The 27,137-nt window shown below is 37.5% G+C and overlaps 1 protein-coding gene across 14 annotated transcripts in view; it reads right to left on the bottom strand.

The window, feature by feature from the left end:
* The window catches only part of RHOT2 (ras homolog family member T2), a 194,727-nt gene that overhangs the window by 150,281 nt on the left and 17,309 nt on the right, over positions 1 to 27,137 (bottom strand). For 4 of the 14 annotated variants that reach the window (XM_070760778.1, XM_070760779.1, XM_070760775.1 and 1 more), the window contains exons 2-3: positions 6,500 to 6,558; positions 1,832 to 1,913 (exon numbers count right to left, since the gene is read on the bottom strand). In XM_070760778.1, coding sequence (XP_070616879.1) covers positions 1,832 to 1,913; positions 6,500 to 6,558 — 141 coding nt within the window. Of the gene's footprint in view, positions 1 to 1,831; positions 1,914 to 6,499; positions 6,559 to 6,681; positions 6,825 to 10,096; positions 10,116 to 27,137 lie in introns of those variants that run through there. The other 10 variants (XM_070760773.1, XM_070760776.1, XM_070760772.1 and 7 more) reach the window with 6 other exon arrangements.

Raw genomic sequence — 27,137 nt, forward strand, 5'->3', positions numbered from 1 at the left:
GAAGGCTAGTTACTGTCTGGGGCCCCTTTATGACCTGGTCGTCATGGTGATCTGTGGAATTTTTACGACGCCTCGAGGCTGATGCAAAAGAAACAAGCAGTTATGACAAAGCAAAGTGTTTGCTTTGTTTGAAGAGAGGCAAAAACTTTGAGGCCCCCAGAAGTGGGGATTGTGGCCCATCCCCGCCCTCCACCCATACACATTTAACAAGAGTTGGAAGGGATCTTGGAGGTCATCTGGCCCCACCCTGCCTTCAACTCATACACATTTGACAAATTTCTGAGCTGCTAAATTGGCCGTTGGAACTCTCAGCCACATGGTCTCTCTCAAACTCCCTTCGCATTTCTCTCTCTCTCTCTTCAGGGTCCCTTCCATCTCTTGTTATAGGTAGAGGGCAGGAGGGTGAGAATAGATGACTTCTGAGGTCCCTTCCAACACTTGTTAATTTGTATGGGAGTCTGTAGAGGCCCCTTCCAACTCTATGATTCTGTATCAGTTTCCTGCTTGAGGAGAGGTTCTGAGCAGAACTGGTGTGTGTGGGTGTGGGGGTGTGTGAGAAAGAGCTCCCAAAGCCCCCTCCCCATCCCACTTCTGGGGACCCTCAAGATGAATGAAGGAGTGGGTGAAAAGAGGCATGGAATTGTCTAGATGCCGGGAGCATGTCTGGACCTCTCTCTGTGGAAATGGGGCAGGATCATTAGACCTCCTCCTCTTTCTACCCCAAAGCCCCCTCCCCACCCCACTTCTGGGGACCCTCAAGACGAACTGGTGGGGGGAGTGAAAGATGCTCATCTAAATGCCCCCAAGGATCTCTGGACCTCTCTTGGAATTGGACCTTCTCCATTCCCTAATTTGCTTTTTAAGAATTTAGCATCAAGGAGGCGAACTGTCCCATTCTTTCCTTCCCAAAGTAACATAATAGTATAAAATCATGCATGGGATAGAAAAGGTGAATAGAGAAAAATTCTTTTCTCTATCACACAATACTAGGACAAGGGGGCCCTCCCTAAAGCTCATAGGTAAGAAAGTGAGAACAAATCAAGGGAAATATTTCTTCACCCAGAGGGTCCTTGGTTGATGGAATTCCCTTCCAGAAGAGATCGTGACAGCTGTCAGCCTTGATAGCTTCAAGGCAGGATTAGACAGATTCAGGGATGCCAAGTGTATCAGTGGTTATTGAAACGGATGTCCATGTGCCGCCTCTATGTTGTTTCAGGCAGGCAGGATTCCCTTGAGTCCCATTTGTTGGGGTCAAGGGAAAGGGAGGATCCTGCCTTCTCTCTCTGCTCAAGTTCCCCATGGACAATTGGTGGGCCACTGTGGGACACAGAAGGCTGGACTCAATGGGCTTTGGCCTGATTCAGCAGGGCTCTTCTTAGGTTCTTAGCATTTTGTTAGGACCGTTCTGATTGGCTGGCAGCGAAGTGTCCCATGCGGCCAAAAGGTTGAGGCTGAACGTGGATTTTTTGTGACGGAAGGGCTGGGACGAAGAGCTGGGGTCTTTTGGCGAGGGAGAAAAGGCAGCTGCAATCGTCACAGATCAAAGGCTGCGGAAGGAAGAGCTCCACCCACGTGGCAGAGGCAAAATGTCCTAGATCCTAATAAGGGCAGGATACAAATAAATAAAGAAAAATAAAATGGTGTGAATACAGAAAAATAAAATGGTGTGAATACAGAGGGGAAGAAAAAAGCATCTGGTCTGCATTCCAACCCTTGAACTCACAGGCATCGCAGTATACCATAACGTTGTCTACTGCCATGTGGCACGGCTTGGCGCACATTCCTGGTGTCTTAGCCACAAATTCACCTGTCATTTATGCCCAGGACCTACCTGAATAGTCTACGATGTGGGTGGGGACTTTCTCAGGAGTGACGTCTGCAGGAATGATGATCTCTTCAGCCCGAGGAGGAACCTGGGGCAAAACCCCCACAGTTTTGGCATAACTCTGGCATAAATACTTATGTTTAAAGACTCTACATTTAAAAATATACTGCTCAAAAAATAAAGGGAACAACTCAAATAATATATCCTAGATCTAAATGAATGAAATATTCTCATTGAATATTTCATTTGCACAACTATTCCATTTGCACAACAGCATGTAAAATTGATTGTCAATCAGTGTTGCTTCCTAAGTGGACAGTTCAATTTCACAGAAGTTTGATTTACTTGGAGTTATATTGTGTTGGTTAAGTGTTCCCTTTATTTTTTTGAGCAGTGTAGTTGACAAAATAAAAACCACCATCCAAAATAAAAACCACCATTACTGTCCTGCAAGAACAGTAATTGTATGTCATCGTGTATTTTTTTAGTTCACAAAGATATTTATTTAAGAGATATATTTGGCAAAAGATAATATTATTTTCCAGAATAAAGCTGTAACATTTAAAACTCAAAGGAGCCAGGGTGGCACAGTAGTTAAGAGTGCAACACTGCAGGCTACATCAGCTAACTGCTAGCTGTAGTTCAGCAGTTCAAATCTCACCACCGGCTCTAGGTTGACTCAGCCTTCTGTCCTTCCGAGGTGGGTCAAATGAGTACCCAAATTGTTGGGGGCAAGAGGCTGATTCTGTAAACTGTATAGAGAGGGCTGTAAAAGCACTATGAAGCAGTATATAAGTCTAAAATGCTAAAAACAGTATATTTTGAGTACAATCTTATCTAATGAAAGATTTTGACATTTAAATAATATTATAAATTAAGTATGTGTGTGAGTACACATATAGCATTTTTGTAATTATGATATTATCCATATAGTAAAATTGACTATCAATGAATTATTATAAACCGAAAAAGTAGAAAATGTTCCATTAGGTCTCTCATTCTCAAAATTAAGATTTATTCTTCCCCACTGATAAAATATTGTCTTTATGAGCATTAGAAAAGGCCATCAAACATGCCAAGAAAAGGCTTATTGTCACCATTATCATTCTGCCGATGCCTAAGATCAGCCCCTTTTGCCATAGTTCTGTTAGTAATAAAAAAAGTCTCCTTTGCTTGTGTTCTGTCTGGCCGGATCAATTATCAGAAATAAAGACCCACACACATGTTGGTTCAAAAGTACCCATGGCAAATTCTATTAGTAACACAATTTCTGTAATACAAGGATTAATGCAAGGAATTTCATGCTGGTCGGGCGTTTCTCCAATTAGTCCGGGATGCCAGCCAGCTAGAGTCATAAATCTCCACTAATGATGTGTCTTTGGTTTTTAACTACACTAAAAGTCCAGAGAGTTTAAACAGCTCATGCAAAATGCAGGAATTGAAATCCATGAAAGCAGAAGAAATCTCTCAGCTCCAAGCCACCTTCATCCATGATGGAGAACATTATCTGCCACACCCCCGTTCCCATCAGCCTGTCCTTATATTCAACCAAGGTGTGGCCATGTGTCCCATAGATCTATTTAATGCCAAGAACTCCTTCTAGAGAGATATTCATGCCTCGATCTCATCGTCCTTACCCTTGCATCTAACGGGGTTCTGATCAGTGGGGTAGCAAAAATGGAGCTCCACCCCAGAGCACCCAATTTGCACCAAAAGATGTTGAAAGAAAATGCAGGGCATCCTCTTTGAGCAGCATCTGCGTTCTTCCAGAAAGCATTTAAAAACCCCAAAGCCGGCGATTCTGCTACAAACAAGTGTCTAGGAAAAGTACAGTGATATCTCTTCTTACGAACGCGTCTACTAACGAACTTTTCGAGATACGAGCCTGGTGTTTTAAAAAATTTTTGCCTCTTCTTCCGAACTATTTTCACCTTACGAACCCGAGTCGCCGCGGCTGGGATGCCCCGCCTCTGGACTTCCGTTACCAGCCAAAGCACTGGGATTCCCCTGAGCCTCCCCTCGCTGGGAATCCTCGCCTCCGGACTTCCATTATTATTATTATTATTATTATTATTATTATTATTATTTATTTATTTATTTATTAGATTTGTATGCCGCCCCTCTCTGTAGACTCGGGGCGGCTCCATTGCCAACCAAAGTGCCCGTTCTTGCATTGCTGGGAGTCCCCTGAGCCTCCCCTCACTAGGATTCCCTTCATTTTTGCCGGTGCTGCTTTGAATCCCAGAAAGGGGAGGCTCAGGGAAATCGTAGCAATGTAAAAAAGGGCGCTTCGGCTGGCAACGGAGGTGGGGTTTCCCAGTGAGGGGAGGCACAGGGGAATCCCAGATATGCAAGAACGGGCACTTCGGCTGGCAATGGAAGTCCGGAGGCAGGGATTTCCCAGCGGCGCAAGACAAAAGGGGTGACTTTTGGGATGGGGTTGCACGCATTATTTGCTTTTACATTAATTCCTATGGGGGAAATTGCCTCTTCTTACGAACTTTTCTACTTACGAACCTGGTCACAGAATGAATTAAGTTCATAAGAAGAGGTATAAGGAGATAAGATCTGGAATTAATTCTATCTGACCTGAGTTTCTGCCTCCCCCTGCTTTCCCTTTTTTCTTAAAGTTGCCAAGTTTGGGGATCCCTGCTCTAGAAAATAAAACAAATAATGCTTGCAACTTAATGCTTGGCCAGAAACCTTGATTTTGTTTGGCAATCTGCAGGAAGGTGGGTTAAGACTGTTATGTGGAATGGAGCATTTTGGGATGTCTACTTAGGCTGTGAAAGTAGCAAGGAACATTTTGGATCAGTGATGGCGAACCTTTTTTTCCTCAGGTGCCAAAAGAGTATGTGTGTGTCCATACCCATAATTCAATGCTTGGGGAAGACGAAAACTGCTCCCCCCCACCCCTGGGAGGTCCTCTGGTGACCAGAAACTGCCTGTTTCCCAAATTCCGGTGGGCCCAGCAGGCTCATGTTTCACCCTCCCCAAGTTCCAAAGGTTTCCCTGGAGCTGGGGGAGGGTAAAAATGCCCTCCCCCATTCCCTCCGGAGGCTCTCTGGAAGCCAAAAATGCCCTCCCAGAGCCCCTGTGCGAGCCAAAAATCAGCTGGCCAGCACACACATGTATGTTGGAATTGAGCTAGGGCAATGGCTCCCATGCCAGCAGATACGGCTCTGCATGCCACCTGTGGCACCCGTGCCATAGGTTCACCATCACTGTTTTAGATTGTTGCCTTTGAGTAAATGATTATTTTGTGAGAGGCCATTTTAATCATGAAGGCACCTTTATGACAAAGCTCAAAATGTGCTTTCAAAATTCTAAGTGAGATGTTTCTGTCATTTCACTGTTTATAGCTGCTCACTTCTACGATGTGGGTGAATTTGATGACCTGCATGTTTTGAGTCCATTGATATGGGTATTGTTTTGAGGTTCTTGGAAAATCCTTGGTCAAGTCACATGATCGCCAAACCACTCCCACCTAGTCACATGGCTGGCAAGCCACTGCTACCCGGCCACATGACCTCGACCCACAGCTCACATTAGAGAAACATCTTTCAGCTGTGGCGAGGGGGGCGTTTGCCCAGGTTCGCCTTGTGCACCAGTTGCGACCCTACTTGGACCGGGAGTCACTGCTCACAGTCACTCATGCCCTCATCACTTCGAAACTCGACTACTGTAACGCTCTCTACATGGAGCTACCTTTGAAAAATGTTCGGAAACTTCAGATCGTGCAGAATGCATCTGCGAGAGCAATCATGGGCTTTCCCAAATATGCCCATGTTACACCAACACTCTACAGTCTGCATTGGTTGCCGATCAGTTTCCGATCACAATTCAAAGTGTTGGTTATGACCTATAAAGCCCTTCATGGCACTGGACCAGATTATCTCAGGGACTGCCTTCTGCTGCACGAATCCCAGCGACCAGTTAGGTCCCACAGAGTGGATCTTCTCCAGGTCCCATCAACTAAAGAATGTCGCTTGGCGGGACCCAGGGGAAGAGCCTTCTCTGTGGCGGCCCCGGCCCTCTGGAACCAACTCCCCCTAAAGATTAGAATTGCCCCCACCCTCCTTGCCTTTCGTAAGCTGCTTAAAACCCACCTCTGCCATCAGGCATGGGGGAATTGAGACCCTCTTCCCCCTAGGCCTTTACAATTCTATGCATGGTATGTATGTATGTATGTTTGGGTTTTTATATTAATGGGTTTTTAATTGTTTCTAACATCAGACTACTATTGTACACTGCTTTATTGTTGCTGTTAGCCGCCCCGAGTCTCCGGAGAGGGGCAGCATACAAATCCAATCAATCAATCAATCAATCAATCAATCAAGCCACACCCACAAAATAAGCCACACCCACAGTGTTTTAGTAAAAATTTTGGTAGCCCTTTCCTGGTCCTGGACCTTCAGTCCCTAACTGTTCCTCACTCTCAGACTCAGATGGCAAGAACACTGTCCTGTGATGCCAGGACTCATCTGTCTCCTGGTCTCCAAAATCCGTGAACAGCTGAGCTGGACGTGGACCACTCACAACATTGTATGTCATGGCATATTTTTTATTTGCACTCTTTGTCCTACAAATAAATTTCTATGGGAAAGTTCTAACATTGTACGAATAAGATAATAGGAATAAGGCAGAATAGGAATAGCAGCAACCTGTACTCACCTCTTCAGGGAACTCCTCCCCTACCAGAGCCATGATCAGGGACGTCTTCCCCACCTGGGCTAGAAGAGAGAGAAGCGATAGAGTTACGGGAGTCTTCGACTTAGAACCATTCGTTTAGCGACCGTTTGAAATTACAACAAACACCAGGGGGGGGGGGGAGATGACCATTTTTCACACTTAACTGTTGTAAGCATCCCCATGGTCAGGTCATCAAAATTCAGACGTTTAGCAACTGGCATGTAATTATGATGGTTGCAGTATCCAGGGTCATGTGATCCCCTCTGGTGACCTTCTGACAAGCAAAGTCAATGGGGAAGCCAGGTTCACTTAATAGAATAGAATAGAAATCTTTATTGGCCAAGTGTGATTGGACACACAAGGAATTTGTCTTTGGTGAGATGATCCCAGTGTACATAAAAGAGAAGATACATTGGTCAAGAATCATGAGGTACAACACTATGACAATCATTGTCATAGGGTCAAATAAGCAATCACCACCCTGAGAAAGGCGGCATAGAAATCTAATAAATAAATAAATCAGGAAACAATCAATATTAATATAAATCGTAAGGATACACACAAAAAATTAGTCATACAGTCATAAGTGGGAGATGTGTGATGGGAATGATGAGAAGACTAATAGTAATGCAGCCTTAGTGAATAGTTTGACAGTGTTGAGGAAATTATTTTTTTAGCAGAGTTATGGCGTTGGGGAAAATAGAATAGAATGTAGAATAGAATAGAGTGCAGTGTAGAATAGAATAAGAATAGAATAGAGTGTAGTGTAGAGTAGAATAGAATATTGGAACAAAGAATAGAATAGAATAGAATAGAATAGAGTGTAGTGTAGAGCAGAACATTGGAATGAAGAATAGAATAGAATGTAGAGCAGAGTAGAGTAGTATAGAATAAGAACAGAATAGAGTGTAGTGTAGAGGAGAGTAGAATATTGGAATGAAGAGTAGATTAGAATAGAATGTAGAGTTGAGTTGAGTAGAATAGAATAAGAATAGAATAGAGTGTAGTGTAGAGGAGAGGAGAGTAGAATAGAATATTGGAATGAAGAATAGAATAGAAAAGAGAATAGTATAGAATAGCATGTAGAGGAGAGTAGAGTAGAATAGAATATTGGAATGAAGAATAGAATGGTTCCAAGTCAGAAATTTGCACTGTTTAATTTAACTTTGCGCTCCAATACTTTGATCACCAAAAGAGAAGATGAGATTCCCTGGAAAGGAGCCTGATGTTGGCAAAGATGAAAAGGAAAAAGGGACGGTAGAGGATGAGATGGTCAAATGGGGTCCCTGCTGCGATGAACATGTGCTCTGGAGTGGAGGATATGGATGGAGCCTGGCCTGCTGTGGTTCATGAAGAGTTGGACATGATTTAGCCACTGGACAACATGTCCTGAATTAGCCAGATAAAACCCACATCTCACACTTGTTTGCTGGATTATTTTGGGGGAACCCTTCTATCCAGCAAAATACCACTAACTTTCTTAAGATAAAAATAGGCAGCCTGATCTTCTCCAGATATTTCAAACTTCACAATTCATCATGTTCCAGCCAAAAGGCAATTAATGAATTGCCAATAATGATCAAAGCTAGAATCTTCTAAAACCGTGATGGCAAACCTAGAGCACACTGAGCCATATCTGAGGGCACTCAAGACATTGCCCTATGTCCGCTCCATGGCACTGTCCAGCTGATTTTCGGCATTTTGGAGGATTGGGGGAGGCTTCAGGAAAGCCTCTGGAGCCTGTGGATGGCGGAAAATGGACCCAACTGAAGTTAATTTCCCAAAACAACCCCCCCCCTCCAACCAAGGGACCTGCCAGAATATGTGTGTGTGTATGGGTGTTGTGTGCACATGCATAAGGGAGGGCATTGCATGATAGGTGTGGGCACACCTGTGCATGCTATTGCCTGCACACACTCCCTTTTGGCACCAGAGCAAAACAAGGTTCACCATCACTGTTCTACGGCACAGAGTCTCCGGAGAGGGGTGGCATACAAATCTAATAAATAATAATAATAATAACAACAACAACAACAGGTGGCACACGGAGCCATGTCTGCTGGCACACGAGGCGTTGCCCTCGCTCAGCTCCCAGCCAGCTGATTTTCACCTCACATGGAGGCTCTGGGAGGGTGGTTTTGGCTTCGGGGGGGGGGAAGGGGGAGAGTATTTTCGCTTCCCCCCCCAGCTCTAGGAAAGCCCCTGGAGCCTGAGCAAGGCAAAAAACAGCCCTGCTGGGCCTACCAGAAGTCAGGGAAGGTGCCATTTCCGGCTTCTAGGAGGCCTCTGGGGGGTGAGTCATTTTCACCCTCCCCATACAGTACACTGAATTATGGCTGTGGGCATGCGCACATGCACAATAGCACATGTGCTTTCAGCCCGTGGGGGGAAAGTTTGCCATCACTGTTCAAGGGGGGACCCACATTGTTCTAAAACAATGTTTGTTCAAAGAAAGGATATTTTTTTTCTGAAGTTGGCTCTAGAAGGGCCTGAAGCAAAGTGTGTGTCAGGGAAGGCATCTCCGTGGTTAGAGCTGTCTAGTTTTCAAGAGAAGCTTGATAATAAAATCACCCATTTAAAAACAAAGTGACAACATTGGAGCATTAGCCAAGCCTTGGGGGAAAGATTTCTTCTTTTATTTGTGGAGAGGTTTCAGAACACTGCCCTCCCCCCAAAAGAGACTCGTAGCCCAGTTTTGTATCTGAGACATTATTCATTCATTCATTCAAATTTTATGCCGCCCTTCTCCCTAGACTCAGGGCGGCTTACAAGTTAGCAACAGCACTTTTTAACAGACCCAGCATATTGCCCCCACAATCTGGGTCCTCATTTGACCCACCTCAGAAAGATGGAAGGCTGAGTCAACCTTGAGCCAGTGATGAGATTTGAACCGCTGACCTACAAATCTACCATCAGCTTCAGTGGCCTGCAGTACAGCACTCTACCTGCTGCGCCACCCCAGCTCTTACTTTGTAATTTGAACAAATATCTTTGATTGGCTTTGACACGAAGAATGCAAGCTAAAATAATATTATTATTATTATTATTATTATTATTATTATTATTATTATTATTATTTTGCAGATTCAGGCTGGTAAATGGTCAACTTGGGCTCTTTAGGTTTGATTCCAAAAAGGTCCTATTAATTAAAAAGGAAAAAATCTACTGCTTAAAATCAATTTGTTGTATTTGAGGTTGTTTTCTTCTAGCACCTAAAGATTCCTCCTTCTCCTGGCTGGTAGCCCCCAACTCCTCTCCCCTTCCTTTGATAACTTCCTTGCGTGGTTGTTCAGTTCTGTTCAGGCCTCTTTATTCAAAAAATTCTCTGGCATCATCAACATTCTCGATCTTTATTCTTGTTCCTTGCCAGTACAGTGAGAGACCTTCTGGGATAAGCCAGCGGAAGGATATATTTTCTTTGATTAAAATTCTAGTCAAGAAATGATACTCCCTCCTACTTTCTCTTTTTGGAACCTGTTTTAAGATTATAACTTCTTTTCCTTTGTATTCCAGACTTTGATTTCTTGTCCATTTTAAAATATCATCTCTTATAGCTTTTCTTATGAATTTGATATATACCTCCCTCGGTAAATTGTGTTTTCTGGTGAAACTTGTCTGTACTCTATAAAGTCCATCATTTTTTTTAATCCTGGGGATTGACCTGTAGGATCTCTCTTATTATCTCTGCCATTTTTGAACCTACATCTTCATCCTTTTCTTCTATCATATTTCGAAATCTCAGTCCATACGAAGTGCATTGTAATTCCAAGTGAGTTATTGCCTCGTCAAATCCTCTGTTGGTTGTACTGCTGTGCTCTTCGAATTCTTCCATTTTTTGCTCTCCTTTCTCCATTTTGCGTTCTACTGTTTTGATCCTTTGATCATTCTCTTTTAACCCTGCTGTTCTGTTTGAAAAAACTCCCTAATCTTATGTTCCCGGGTCTATTTGACCCGGACTGCAAATTGATCATTTTAGGTACTTATATTTGGTCTTTTTGAAAGTGTTTTTCACCTGGAAACAAGTTTGAACATTTCTGCACACAATGGAATGAAAATTGAACTGAAAAAATTAATCCTTATTGGTTTATTTTGCACATAAATGTGCCTACACCCACCCCGTTTTTGTGATTTTTTTTTAGGTTTATTGATAATTTTGCCTGCAAAATGCATTCTATTTTACTAAAGATGGTGTGGGATTGGTAGCTTGAACCTTTCTGAACATAATGATATGAAAATTGAACTGAAAAAAATGACCCTTATTGGTTTATTTTGCTCATAAATGGGCCCCCATGCTTATACTCAAATAGGCTTATACTCGAGTAGGCTTATACTTGAGTATAAAACGATATGGTCTTATATTCAAAAATAAACCAATAAGTATCATTTTTTTCAGTTCATTTCTATTTTTCTTATGTTTAGGACAGTTCAATTTAGTATATCAAAACTTTTGGGTTTATTGATAATTTTGCCTGCAAAATGCATTCTATTTTACTAAAGTTGGTGTGGGATTGGTAGCTTGAACCTTTCTGAACATAATGATATGAAAATTGAACTGAAAAAATTGATCCTTATTGGTTTATTTTGCTCATAAATGGGCCCCCATGCTTATATTCAAATAGGCTTATACTCGAGTAGGCTTATACTCGAGTATAAAACGATATGGTCTTATATTCAAAAATAAACCAATAAGAATCATTTTTTCCAGTTCATTTCTATTTTTCTTATGTTTAGGATTGTTCAATTTAGTATATCAAAAATTTTGGGGGAATATTCCTTAGAGATTTGTAGCCTAAAAAAATATAAATATAAATATAAATTGACAAAAAAATTCAGAAAGCATGGGGGGGGGGGTTTTTTGATCAAAATAAAAATATAAGCCTCAATTTTTTCAGTTCAATTTTCATATCATTATGTTCATAAATGTTCAAACTAGTTTTCCAGTGGAAAAAGTTTTCAAAAAGATCAAATTCAAGTACCTAAAAAAAAAATCATTTTGGTCCGGGTCTATATGACCGGAAACAGTCAACGTGATTTTTTTTTTGCCCAGAAAATTTTTTTCCCCCACCCCCACAAATATTTTTATGATGATCAGCCATGTTAAAATGAGTAAATGAATGCATAAGATATTAAAAATATTTTGGGGACTTCCGGGGCGGGGCTTGGTCGATGCGGAGCTGGTGAGTGAACCGCTGCTCTCCCAGCACAACTTTTATTGCCTTTAAATATAAAATCAGATACCCAACTTGGAGGGAAGGGTGTCGTAAGAGGTGGTTATGCTGTGCCCGATGTGAGAGTCGCTAGCTCACACCGGCACAAGCTTTTTTAAACCGCCAGGACCGGGCAAAAAAGAAGCCAGCATTTGCTGGCCCTAAGACATGGCCGCCCCGTAAACATCGAGGAGGAAGTGAGAAGAGATCAGCAATTACCCTAAAATAACAAACTTAATTTGGAAACTTCTGGTGTAATTGAACAATCGTGGGAAAGACGGTAAAAGGATAGAAGAGCTCAAAGTCGAAACAAGCGGCGATTAAAAGGGTTGAGCGACAGGAGAAGCAAGAGACAGCGTGCGGTGACAGGAGATTCGGGTGTGTGACAGGAGAGCTGGGTCGGAGGGACGGAGACGGAACGGAACGGAGACGGATATAACCGGGTGATACGATCTTAAAGTTTGAAGCCTAAATTTTTACGAATACTTGGAATACCAGATGGAATAGGAGTAGCGAAAGCGGGGATTTAAAAAACCTCCGGCGTGAGCTTTCACTACGGACGTCACACCAACGTGATTAAACCTCCCCCACTTCTGAAAACATAGAGCTACGAAAGTAGAAAGCAGAAACAGCAAGATAACGTCCTGGAGATCTACACCCCCTCCATTTTGCTTAGCCAGTACTTTTGATCTATTTGATTTATCTGGTTTGCGTTTGCCTTTGGACCTTTTAAGGACTTAAAATCCCATAAACACAGAAGGTATAATTTTAAAGAGACAAGAACCTGACTTAACAGATATCAACTTGACTGGACTGGTTTTCAATATCACTATAGCAGACCTTCCCATAGGAAAGGAAACATAGGAAATTAGACCTACTCATTTTTGGAACAATCTGGACTAAATCTGGACTAAAATAAATATTAGAATCAAGGAACATCTATTGGTTAATATATAAGATTAAAGGAAACAAAAGACAGACACTGGACTGGAAAACAATTAGATGAAATCAAAGTAATTGCTGTTATTAACTAATAATATCTCCGATCAACTGTAATTAAATGTAAACTGTAATTAAATGCAATCAACTAACGAATTAATTAAGTGATTGATGGATGTAAGAATTTGCTAAAGTTATAATATATTATATCATTATCATTATTATTTAAATCTCTACCTCTACTCTACCTCTACTCTACTCTTAGAAATTGTTTATCTAGAATACCTACAAGAATTGACTTAACTATTATTCAACTATATAACTATTGATTTCCTAACCATTAACTAATTAATTGTATACTATATATTGTGCATTGTATATTGAATATTGATTAAGTATTAAGTATTAAGTATTGATTAAGTATTAAGTATTAAATGTTACAGCATTAAGTATTAGATATTAAGATATTAGATATTAAGGATTAAATAAATAAGTTAGAATATCAAATATAAATTAGAAAAGGATAAGCTAAGATAGATTAAATATAGTTTAAGTATTGAAACACCGATAACAATTGAAAGCATTAACCTTACCTCTTTTCTCTTTTGAAAAATAAGTTGTATAAATTGATTGGATCGACTGTTACATATTGAACTAACTCTTAAAGAGTAATTTGATTGATTGATTAGATATTGAATAGATTGATTAGATATTGAATTAAGCATTAGAAAGCTAAAACTTATCACAAATGGCAACTCAACAAACATTAACTAAGTCGTTGAGAAGGGGTAATTTAACCTTACTATCACCAGCTGTGCAGAAATCCTCATCGACTTCCGATATTGTTACAGGAGAGATTAAAGATCAGACACCCTCGCTTCAAAGTTTACAAAATTCCCTAGACAAAATTCAAGAATTTATGATAAAACAACAGGAGTCCTCTAACCAAACCCAAGAAACTATAATTAAAAACCATCAGGAGACACAAAAAAAATTCGAGGAAGTAAATGAAAATTTTGCCAAATTTAATAATATAATAGAAAGTGTTAAAGAAGCAGTAGACCAACAGGAAATTAAAATACAGCAAGTGGAAGAGACAACCGAAGCGAATAAGTTAAGATTAACTAAAAACGAAGAAGACCTCAGGAGGGTAAACAAAGATTTAGAAGGGGCCATTGCCCAATTAGAATTTGAAAAAGCCTCATTTTATCTTAGGCTACAAAATATACCAGAAGAAAAAGGGGAGAACTTGTTTGCGACCGTAGTTGAACTCTTCGCTGAAGAGTTAAAAATAAATGAAAACGAACTAATTAACCACGTAGACGAGGTATATCGAGTGCAAACTAATTACGCACGTCGCCATCAACTCCCCAGAGAGATCCACCTTAGATTCACCAAAAAACCCCTGAGAGATGAGATATATAGGAATACCAGAGGGGTCTTATCGTATAAAGGAAAAGACATCATTGTATTGAAACAAATACCCAAAAGAATTAGGGAACGAAGGAGGGATTACCATTACTTTACAAACAAATTAATAAAAAACGAGATACAATTTAGATGGTTAGTGCCAGAGGGGGTAATGGTAACGTGGAAGGGGAAGAAAATAAATATAGAAACACTAGAACAAGCAGACAAATTTATTCGAGAACATCTGAAGAAAGAAGGGGAAAGTAGCACGGAACTGGAGACAACAAGCCAAGAGGAGGGAGAGATAGAGGAAGAGAGAACAGACAAGATAAGCAAGGGGAAAGGGGAGAAAACAGAAAACTACAGAGAGCTTTAGAAGCAGCAAAAGGGCAAGATAGTTGACGAAGAATGAATAAAGAAATTAAATTATTTTTGGTGAATATAAATGGAATGAACTCTCCTCAAAAAAGAGGATAAACATTTACAAAACTAATAAAACAAAATTTAGATGTAATATGCCTTCAGGAAGTCCATGTAAAGAAAAAGGATAAGAAAGTATTGGAATACCCGAAACTGGGGAAACTATTCACATCACTTGCAAATGAAAAAAAAAGAGGAATTGCACTATATATTAAATGGTTAAATCCAAAAGTAATTGACAGTGATGAAGAGGGTAGAATACTTATAATAGAAATCGAAATTAATTTTAAAAAAAACAAATTTAATTGTGATTTATGCTCCCAATAAAGACCAAATTTTTTTTAATAAAAAGTACCAAAAAATAATAAAAATTGAAAAAGGAAACATCTGTGTGATTGGGGATTTTAATATAATAATAGATTACGACAAAGACTATAAAGGTAAAGAAAAGAGTAAAAAAAAAACAATACCAGAAAAACTCAAAGATATTATAGAGGAATTTAAATTAAAGGATACATGGAGGGAAAGACACAGGGATGAATGTAAATATACTTATTATTCACATCCACATGACTCATGGTCTAGATTGGACATGATATGGACAAACATAGAATTACAACAAGAGATAATATCAGCAGAAATAGAACCCAACTTTTGGGCAGACCACAACTCAGTAAGTATTATAATTAGAGGACACCAAACCAAAAAAAATAGATGGACAATGAATACAAAAATTATACAAGAAAACAAATACAAAGAATTTTCAAAAAAAGAATTAGATATCTTTCTAGAAAAAAATTGGAATGAAGACACAACCATACAAAATATATGGGACACAACCAAAGCATATATAAGGGGGATAACCATTGCATACACTAGTAAAAAAAATAAGGATAAAAATAGGGAGATGAGAGAAAATCAAAAAGAATTAGAACAAATAGAAGCCGAATGGATAAAAGATCCAAAAAAAATCGAACTAAAAGAAAAAAGAGATGTAATTAAACACAAGATAAACTTGATAGCACAGGAAGAAATAGCCCAAAAAATCAAAAGTGTAAAACAAAACTACTTCGAACATGCAAACAAACCGGGAAGGTGGCTTGCCTATAAAATTAAAAAACAGAAAGAGAAGAAATATATCCAACAACTGGAAGATGAAAAGGGAAAAAAACAAATTGACATAGAAGGAAAAAAAAAGATAATACAAAACTATTTTCAACAGCTATATAGGAAAGATGATATAAAAGAGGAAGAAATAGATCAATATTTGAACGAGATCGAACTACCCCAAATATCGGAGACTAACATAGATAGAATGGATAAAACCATAACTATGACAGAATTAGAGCTAGCAATTAAAAAACAAAACAATAACAAAACCCCAGGAGTAGATGGAATACCAGCCGAATATTACAAAGAAATATACGAACCAGTCAAAAAATTATTACTACAGATGCTGAATGAGGTGTTAGATAAAGGAGCAATGCCTGAATCCTGGAAGGAAGGGTTAATAACACTAATACCAAAAGATTTCGAACAAAGATATTTAATAAAACAATACAGACCAATTGCATTACTAAACTCAGATTACAAAATCTTTACAACAATATTAGCAGAAAGGTTTAAAGGGATAATTAACGAAATCATACATCCGGACCAGAACGGCTTTTTACCAAACAGAAATATAAAAAATAATCTGAGAAACATTATAAATATTTTAGAATACTATGAGGCAAACCCAGGAAAGAATTTGGCATTAATATTTTTAGATGCGGAAAAAGCATTCGATAATTTGAATTGGAACTTCTTTATTAAACAACTGACCAAAATGAAATTTAAAGAAAAATTTATAAAAGCAATCAAGACGATATACTCTGCACAATCGGCAAAAGTTATAATAAACGACCAATTAACGCAAAATATAAAAATAGAAAAGGGAGTACGGCAAGGATGCCCCCTTTCCCCATTAATATTTATTTTGGCCATAGAAATCTTATTAAATCAGATAAGGTTAAATAAAAATGTTAAAGGATTAAATTTGAAAGGACAAGAATACAAAATTCAGGCATTTGCCGATGATCTAGTATTCAATATAGAAGATCCAATTGAATCAGGGGAAGTTTTATTAAAGGAGATCACTGAATTCGGAAAAGTAGCAGGACTTAAAATTAATAAACAAAAAACCAAAATACTGACAAAAAATTTAACAAATACAGAGAAGAAAATATTAGAAGACAGATTAGGCCTACAAATAGTAAAAACAGTTAAGTATTTGGGAATACTGTAAAATTAACAGCAAAAGCAATCACAATAAAGGAAGATAATTACTGTATATACTCAAGTATAAGCCGAGTTTTTCAGCCCAAAAAATGGGCTGAAAAACACAACCTCGGCTTATACTCGGGTCATTGACAAAGTCACCACACGAGGGCACCATTGCTTGAGCCAGAGCGAGGAGGCACCAGCTTTTGTCCCCTCTCGCACACCGTAGTTCCTCTCCCTGGCTCAAGCAAAGGAGGCAGCCATTTGCTCCAACCCAGAGGGGAAAAAAGCAATGGGAAGCCGGTGAGGTCGTGTGTGTGTGTGTGTGTGTGTGTGTGCGCGTGCATGCCCCCTCTCCCCACCACCGTGAAAAAAGCCAGCTACCTCTTGCTGAAACCCAGAGGCTTCTTTTTTTTACTCCCTTTGTGTATTTGTCAACAGGTTTACAGTAACTATTCCTTGCTCTCTCTGCATTGCCCTTAGTTGGATTAAAAAGGCCCCCTGCTGTCAGATTCTCCTCCCCCTCCTTTGAAAGGATTTAAACTGTTTAAAAAATGGTATTTTGTGGTAGTTGCTGTCCTTGCTTGGATAGGATCTAATAATGTGTTATGAGGCAGAGCTAGACAGGAATTCTTTTTCTATCTGTCTATCTTTCTATCTATCTATTTTTCTATCTATCTATTTTTCTATCTATCTATCTGTATCTATTTCTATCTATCTATCTATCTATCTATCTATTTTTCTATCTTTCTATCTATCTATTTTTCTATCTATCTATCTATCTGTATCTATTTCTATCTATCTATCTATCTATCTATCTGTATCTATTTCTATCTATCTATCTATCTATCTATCTATTTTTCTATCTGTCTGTCTGTCTATCTTTCTATCTATATCTATCTATCTATCTATCTATCTATCTATCTATCTATCTATCTATCTATCTATTTGGTTTTCTATGCTGATAACCTCACAGCAGCTAATGCTGAAGCTCTTCTTTGGATACACTTATTTATTTGTTTGTTTGTTTGTTTGTTTGTTTATTTATTTAATTGGATTTGTATGCCATCCCTCTCCAAGGACTCAGGGTGGCTCACAGCATATATAAAAACAGAACAATAATGTAAATCCAATTAATGATGAGAAGGAATCCAGTTTTGAAGGATTTTAACTCTTAGGTTTTAGCTTTGTTGCTGATCGAGCTACTTTTTTTACTTTTTAATTTATTGTTAATATTGTTAATTTGTTTACCCTCTTTTAAATTTACAGAGCTAGTTTACTGGTTTTCTTTAAAATAAATATTCTAAAACATGTCTCAATTAATGTAATTTTATTGTTTTCCATTTTTATAAGTTACCAGTAGCCACTGCATTTTCTAACCTCGGCTTATACTCGGGTCAATACGTTTTCCCAGTTTTTGTGGCAAAAATTGGTGCCTCGGCTTATACTCGGGTCGGCTTATACTCGAGTATATACGGTATACGGTTTTAATAAAAGAAATAAAAAAGAAATTAGAAAAATGGAACAAATTGCCTATCTCGCTCATAGGTAGAATCTCAACAATAAAAATGTCCATCTTACCCAAGATTCTATATCTATTTAGGACGATTCCAATTATATTAAGAAAAGACTTTTTTCAAAAATTAAATAGAATGATTACAAAATTCATCTGGGCCGGAAAAGAACCTAGAATTAGAATACAATATCTACAAGATAATATCAAACAAGGAGGATTTGCACTACCAGATTTCGAATTATATTATAATGCAGCAATTATGGATTGGTTGAAAGATTGGTTTAAATTGGAAAATAAAAGACTATTAATACTGGAAGGACATGATATGAGAACAGGGTGGCATGCTATCCTGTGGGAAAATAAAGAACAAACACATAGTTATTTCAAACAACATATAATAAGAAACTCGTTATACACAACTTGGAAAAAAATCAAAAAAATGTACTACCACCAAATTCCCAAATGGTACTCGAGCTTAGAGGCGACGGTATACCCAAACTCAAGAGAACTAAACAAAATGTTAAATTATTATCAAACGTTAGAAAAAAATGGGGAATTAAAAACTAGGGAACAATTAGAAGAAATTGGAATCAAAATCGATTGGTGGGCGTATAACGTAATTAAATCAAAATATCAAGAAGGGAAAAGGAAGGAAATACAAATAAAAGAGATAGAATTAGATAAGATAATTTTAGGCCAAGAAAAGAAAATGATTTCCAAAATATATAGATATATGCTACACTACAAAATGGAGGAACACATCGTTAAAAATAGTATACATAGTTGGGGCAAAAATTTTGGTTATAGCATAAATTTAGATAAGTGGGAATCAATTTGGACTAAAAACTATAAATTAACAAAATCTACAGCTTATAAGGAAAACATATACAAAATGTATTATAGGTGGCACCTTCCACCGGCAACATTAGCCAAAATGTATAAAGGAACAAACCCAAAATGTTGGAGGTGTAAAAAAATGGGGACCTACTACCACATTTGGTGGACCTGCTCAAAAATGAAAAAATTCTGGAACAAAATGCAGAATTGGATAGAAGAGATTTTACAAATGAAGATAAATAAAAAACCTGAAGCCTTTCTCCTGGGAATTATAGATCAAAAAATTGAAAAAAACAAACATTACTTATTAATTCATATATTGACAGCAATTAGAATAACGATAGCTCAAAATTGGAAGCAACCCGAACCACCTGAAGACGATTTGATAATCAAAAAAAATTAGACTGTGCTGAATTTGACGCATTAACAATTAAATTAAAAAATAAAGAGGATTCCGAACACGATAAAACCTGGATACATCTTTATAACTGGTTTAAGAAAAGAAATAAAATTCAAAAGAAAAAATCAAATTAACAATACTTTATATCCTTTTTATTACATAGAAAAAAAATACAAAAGACATATATACAAAAAACCTTTTTATAAAGAAAGATCTGTATGATATTAAAGAAATTAAATATGAATAAAAGAAGGAGGATAAGAAAGAATTAAATGATTTAAAGAACAGTGACAACCTACAAGAGAAAATGGTATACACTGAGGACACAACATACTTCACCAGAAAATAATTTAAAATAAAAAATCATTCAAAACTTACCTCCTGAAGAGAATACAAGTACAAATATTATAAAATATGCTAAGTGAATAGTTATTGTTATTAATGTACTTAAATAAGCAATTAGATCTTTTTTTTAAGAATATTTTCTTTTTGTTTGTTTGTTTGTCATGTTTGTTTGTTCGTTTATTTGTTACGCGTTGATTTAGCCTTTTATTAATATAAAACATATATTGTATGTAAATGTGTATATATTTGTAATAAAATTTTATTTAAAAATATATATATATATTTTGGATTTGAAGCCTGCGTAAATATAAAGTGAAAATGGTTGCAAGCAGCCGAGGGGGGGGGGGGGGGAGGCCTTATTTCTGATGTTAAAAAACCAGTAAGAATCATTTCTTTCAGTTCCTTTATATTTTTCCTATATTCAGAAATGTTCAAGCTACCAATCCCATACCAACTTCAGTAAAATAGAATGCATTTTGCAAGCAAAACTATCCATAAATTGAAAAAGAATTCACAAAAACGGGGGGGGGGCATGCATTATATCAGCAAAATAAACCAATAAGATTTACTTTTTTCATTTCAATTTTCATATCATTGTGTGCAGAAATGTTCAGACTACTTTCCAAGTGAAAAAAGCTTTCAAAAAGACCAAACATAAGCACTGCAAATGAAGAGTTTTCGGTCCGGGTCAGGGTGACCCGGGAACAGAAGAAGTGTGACTTTTTTTGCCCAGCAAAAACTAAGCCCCCCACCCCCCAAAAAAATTTCTCATAGAGAGAACCCCTGAAATGATGAAAAGTCATGAAATTTCAAGTTTCAGATATGCAGGGAAAATTTTTTACAGGGACTCAAACATGGCTTTCGGGTCACATACGACCCGAACAGAACAGCAGGGTTAAGGTTTGTTGTATGTCTTCGATTTTTACATCCATTTCTTTCATTCTTTCCTTCATTTCTCCCATTTCAACTTTTAGATCTCCCATTTCAGCTTTCAGATCTTCATGTTGCTGTCTTGCTTCATCTCTATTGGTATTAATATTTTTTTTAAATATATTTTTATTGATTTTGTAAATATGGTTACATAAAACAAACATAAGACCAACAAAAAAAACCCCATCACCACCACCACCACCCATTGCGGGGGGTTCAAATATTTACTAGTTTATATATATATATTTCCTTGGCTCTACTTTGCATTTGTTATTACTGAAAGAGTGATTGGAGTTTATTTTTCACATTTGCATCACAGATTCTACTCAGCATATAACCTTTCACCTTATTCCATCGTGCCATCAGCTTCTCCAGTTTGTTTTCATCAAAGTTGTTTAATCTTATTTCCATGATTTCAAAATGTATGTGATCCACCATGTACCAGTACCAGTTCTGTAATGTCCATTTTATAGACTCTTTCCAACCCAATACCACTACCGCTTGAGCACTTTCCAATGCTGCAGTTTTTATTTCTTTAAAATCTCTTAGTTCTCTTTGTTTAATTAAAATCGTTATTTCTTTTGTAATTGTCCAATTAATATTTAACATTTTATTTATTTCATTCTGCACTTCCTTCCAAATTTTCTGAATTTCTACACACTCCCAGAACATATGCCTGAAAATTCCTTTCTTTTGGCAACCATGCCAACAATTACCTTTCTCTTTCCCCTGGAAGTGTGCAAGTTGTGCTGGTGTATAATACCATTTATGTAAGATTTTTCTTCTCATCTGTTTAACTCTTGTGTTTTTAATCTTATGTATATTTTCTACTATTTCTTTCATTTCACTTTCATCTATTTGTAAATCATTTTGCCAGCATCTTGTCAAACCTTTTATTACTTCCTCTTCTGCTTGCAATAACATTCTATATAGATTGCTAGCTTGAGCTTTTGTATTATTAATCTTTTCTTTTATTATTTTCTCTAAACAATTTTCTTCTCTCAAGAAAGCTTCTTTATTCTCACTTTTATTTAAATATGTGCTTAATGCATTAATCTGCAGCCATTTCTGTTGACCCAGCCACCATTCCAGCCGAGTTCTACTAACTCTCCCGTCCTTCTCATATAACTGTTCAATTCTCATTATCCCTTTACTATTTAACTCTTTTATAATTCTGCTTAAGTTAACGTCATTACCTGTATTCAATACATGTAACGTTGATAATTTTGAGTTTCTAATTCCCCATTTCCCCTGCCATTTAAACCATATTTCTAAACCTGCTTTCAGAGAGTCGGTTAAGTTATTAATTTCTATTTTACTCCATTTTTTAAATAATAACTCCTTATTATTTATATTATTAATTTCCTTTTCCAATTTCACCCACTTCTTTTCCCCCCATAACTGTAGTTCCATTAATCTTTCTATTTGAAATGCTTCTCTATATAATTCTAAGCTCGGCCCCCCCCCCCCCTCTTTCTCGTGGGCAAACAGCCATTTTTTCCTTATTCTAGGCCTTTTGTTTCCTTCAATCCAAAAATTTAGTTTACTATCCCATTCTCTCAATTTTGCACCAGGAAAGGTACCTGGTAAAACCTGAAATAAATACATCATTTTTGGTATAATCATCATTTTAAGGGCTCTAATCTTAGCAATTCTTCTCAACCTTTTTTTCCTCCAGTTTTTTATCTGCTTTTGAAGTCTCTTCCATATTGAATTATAATTAACCGTCGCAATTTTGTTAGGATTCTTTAACAACCAAACTCCTAAGTATTTCATTTTTTTACATCCTAGTTTCAATCCTGACACTTTTTGTATCTCAATTTGCTCTTTAGGGCCTGTATTTAAACAAATTATCTCTGATTTCTCTATATTAACTGTAAGACCCGACTGGTCTTTAAATTCCTGGAGTAAGATCTTTATTCTTTTCATCATTTCAATTGGGGTTTCAGTCAATACTATAGCATCATCTGCAAAAAGATTTAATTTTAATTCAAGTTTTCCTATTTGGTAACCTCTCCACTCCTTGTCATTTCTAATTTTATTTGCTAAGATCTCAATTGCCAATGCAAATAACATTGGGGATAGTGGGCAACCCTGCTTAGTTCCATTCTGAATTTTAACCTTCTCTGTTCTATTACCATTTACCCTAATATAAGCTATATTATCCTTATAAATTGCTTTTATAATTTTACAGAAGCTATCTCCCATATTTAAATCTTTACACAATTGAAACAAGTAATCATGGTTAACTTTATCGAAAGCTTTGTACACATCTAACTTTAAAATACCTAGTTTTCTTTTGGTAGTGGTAGCATGGTGTATCACATTAACAACATTTCTAATTGGTTCATAAATCTTTCTTCCTTTAACAAATCCATATTGGTCTTCTCCAATTATCTTTGGTAAAATATTCTCTATCCTGTTTGCCAATATTTTCATAAATATTTTGTAATCCTGGTTAAGTAAGCTGATAGGGCGATAGGAACCTGGGTCCATTAAATCACGATCCAGCTTTGGGATAGTTATAATCTCTGAAATTTTCCATGACTGTGGAATTTCGAAGGTCTGAAAAACATTATTAAACAATTTTTCCAAATGCGGTAATAATTCATTCTTATAAGTCTTATAATATTCACCAGTAAAACCATCTGGGCCTGGGGCTTTAGCAGGTTTCAACCCTTTAATAACTCTAGATATCTCATCATTTGTTATTTTTGCATTTAAGATTTGTCTATCTTCTTCCGTTAATTTCTCATTAACTTCTATAGTCTGCATTGTGAGTTGTTCTTTTTTATATAAGTTCCCATAAAAGTCTCTCATTATTTTTTCCATTTCAATATTCCTACGTTTTATTGCACCTTCCTTATCCTTTAAAGCAGGGATATGGGATTTCTCCTTTCTTTTTTTCAGATAGCGTACCATTTGTTTCATTGATTTGTTCCCCCATCCCATAATTCTCTGTTTTACAATCATCTTCATTTTATTCCATCTCTCTTCCTCAAGAGATTGTAGTTTCTTTTTCTTAAATAATAATAATGTATTCCAAGCTCTATTTCTTTTAATTTTCAGACTCTCTTGGATTAGGTCTATCTCTTTTAATAATCTTTCTCTTTCAACTTTCCAAGATTTCTTAATAAAAGCTTCAGTGCTAATACAATTACCTCTCATAACAGCCTTGTGTGTATCCCAAACTATTGTTTGCTTAATTTCTCCTGTTTTGTTAATACTAAAGAATTCACACAATTCCTTTTGTAATTTGAGTCTATTTTTTTCACTGGCCGAAACCACAGGGTTGTATCTCCAGATCCTTTGTTGTCTACTAGCATCCATTTCAGTCACTGCTAACAATGGAGCATGATCTGATAACCAAATACTTTTAACTTCTGCTCTCTTGAGGTGTACCTCCCCCGTTTTATTCATTAATATATAGTCAATGCAGCTAAATTTATTATGTCTTGCTGAATAAAATGTATCCCTGTTTGCTGCGTTTGCGTGGAGGTCCAACATATTAATTTTATTTAAGTGTAACTTTTTCTTTTCTCCCCTCCCTGCTGTTAATTCCAAATTAAAATCACCTGCTAGGATCACTATGCCTTCTGCAAAATTATCTAACTTACGCTTTACATTTATTATAAATTGCTTTGTATTTGCATTGGGAACATAGATTACTGCTAAAGTTGCTACCTTATTATTTATTTTCCCCTTAATGAATAACATTCTGCCGTCTTTATCTCTTTTAATATTAATTAATTGAAATGGTACTCTGATTTATCAGAATTGCCACGCCCCTGCTTTTTGCGGTCCCTCTGGACTCATAGACCCGTTGCCAATCACTATTGGTAACTAATTTGTCTGAGTTTCTGATAGAAATAAAAAATCAGCTCTACTATCCCTGGCCAACTTCATGATTCTATAACGTTTTTTCTGCGATGACATTCCGTTCACATTTAATGACAGTAGAACTCTTTCACCCATTTTACATACTTTTAAGTGTGTTTCCCCCTCCTGCAAAACAGAGCCTGTTGGAAAAGTATTTGTTCATTGTCTTGAACCCCCACCCTAGTGCCCCTTCCCTTGCCCCCCCCCAAAGGGGAGGCAATGAAAAGAATTTCCGTTATCCAAGAGGCACTCCTGGATTTGCGTTCCACTGGAGAACTCCCCCACCTTTCCCCTTTAAAGGCAATAAAGGAAATCCCCCCTCCTTCCCTCTTTATCCCTTGTTAGTTAGCATAAGATACACAAAGAAGCTAGTTAGTTGAGAACAATAATACCATGTTAACAGATCAGTTCAGTTCATTATTTCTTCTTTTGACGCGTAATTCTAGATTCTTCTTTTTTTTCTCTTTCCTGGAGTAATGCAAGCTCCTTTTGTAAGGCTGCAATTTTTTCATCTTTTTCTTGATCTGCTGTGCGAGTTGGCTGAGCTGTAAACAGATCATCTTTTCCTCTTCCTTCTTCTGCTGCTGGTTTCTCCTTCCCTGCTGATGCCTGGAGATTTACATCCGAATCAATCCCCAGCTGTTGGAGCAGTTTCTTCCCCTCATCCAAGGATCTTGCCTGGAGAACTTTGGAATCTTTAAAAACAATTATTATAGCAGGAAATTTCCAGGTAAAACGGACTCCGTTTTGAAATAATTGACTTGTGATAAGTCTCATTTGATTTCTCGCCTGGAGCGTCTCTGCAGACAAGTCTTTTAAAATGCGTATTGGAGTGGCTTTATAATGTAAATTTGGAATTTGCTTTAATTCTCTGTAAATTTCTGCTGCCCTCCTTTCCGAAATGAATCTTACGATAATATCCTTTTGATTTCCTTGACTCCGAGGGCCAAATACCCAGTGTGCTCTCTCATATTCACCTAGGTCACATTTAATGTTATTTTCACCAAACCATTGATGGATCGCTTGGATGAGACGTTTACCCTCAACAAAATCTTGCTTGAAGCCCCTCAAACGCAGATTAGATCTCCTTTGTCTGTCTTCTAAGTTATTTATGCGTGACTCCTGGCAAACTTTCCCCTCCTCCAGTTTCACAATTCTCAGATCTTGTGCTTTCGACTGCTCTTTTAAATCTGTTACACCAGCACTGACGGCAGCTATCGCCTTTTGCATCTCTTTGAGTTGCTGCCCCATATTTGCAAATGCCGTTAACAGTGAGTCATTTCCCCCCCCAAATCCGGAGTAGTCGCCATTTTTCCTTTATTCTCTATTTTCCCCCTACTCACGTTTAAAACAACAGCTTGCTTCTTTTTTGTAACGTTTTCAAAAACTCCGTTTAGTTCTCTTTCTCTCAATCCGCTTTCCACCAAGCCAGAGAGGGTTGTCAGGGGTTAACTTTCACTTTTCCTAATTCACATTAGGGAGTTCTCTGTAGAGGCGTCTATCTCTCTCGACGCATGCGCAAATCCATCCCTCTATTGGTATTAATAGAGATCTGGGTTTTCTGCATAAAATCTTGTATGACAGACAATGAATCTTGAATAGTTTGGAGAATAGGTTGGGGTAATGCTTTTTCCTTCTCGTTCTCTTTCTCTTTTGCTAACATATTTGTTATTGTCTTTTGTTGGAATGGAGCTGGAGATTCTTGTGAGGCCAGAGATGAAGTCGAAGTCTGTTTTTTAGAAGTTTTTATAATAGTAGTCATATTTGACATCTTGAATGAATTTCTGGACTTCCTTAGGCCTGTAAGATAATTAAAGCTTTTCCAAAATGACATTCACTTTATATATCAAAACTTATAAAATTAACTTATTACCTAACTTATAAATGATCACTTTATTACTATTTGACACCTAATTAACAATTAAATATTTATTAATATATAATAATAATAATAATTATTATTATTATTAATTAGATTTGTATGCCGCCCCTCTCCGAAAACCAGGGGCGGCTCACAACAGTAATAAAAAGGCAATAAACAATAGAACAAATCTAATAATAAAAAGATATATAAAACCCCAACAATTAAAAACCATACAGCACATACATATCAAACATAAAATATAAAAGCCTGGGGGAGATGTCTTAGTTCCCCCATGCCTGGCGATAAAGGTAATTTGAGTAATTTGCAAAAGACAAGGAGGGTGGGGGCCGTTCTAATCTCCAGGGGGAGTTCATTCCAGAGGGCCGGGGCTGCCACAGAGAAGGCTCTTCCCCTGGGGCTCGACATGACATTGTTTGGTCGACAGGACCCGGAGAAGGCCAACTCTGTGAGACCTTATCGGCCGCTGGGATTCGTGCGGTAGAAGGCGGTTCTGGAGGTATTCTGGTCCAATGCCATTTAAGGCTTTAAAGGTCATAACCAACACTTTGAATTGTGACCGGAAACTGATCGGCAGCCAGTGCAGGCCACGG

The sequence above is a fragment of the Erythrolamprus reginae genome, chromosome 9 (assembly GCF_031021105.1).
Source record: "Erythrolamprus reginae isolate rEryReg1 chromosome 9, rEryReg1.hap1, whole genome shotgun sequence".
Lineage (NCBI taxonomy): Eukaryota > Metazoa > Chordata > Lepidosauria > Squamata > Dipsadidae > Erythrolamprus > Erythrolamprus reginae.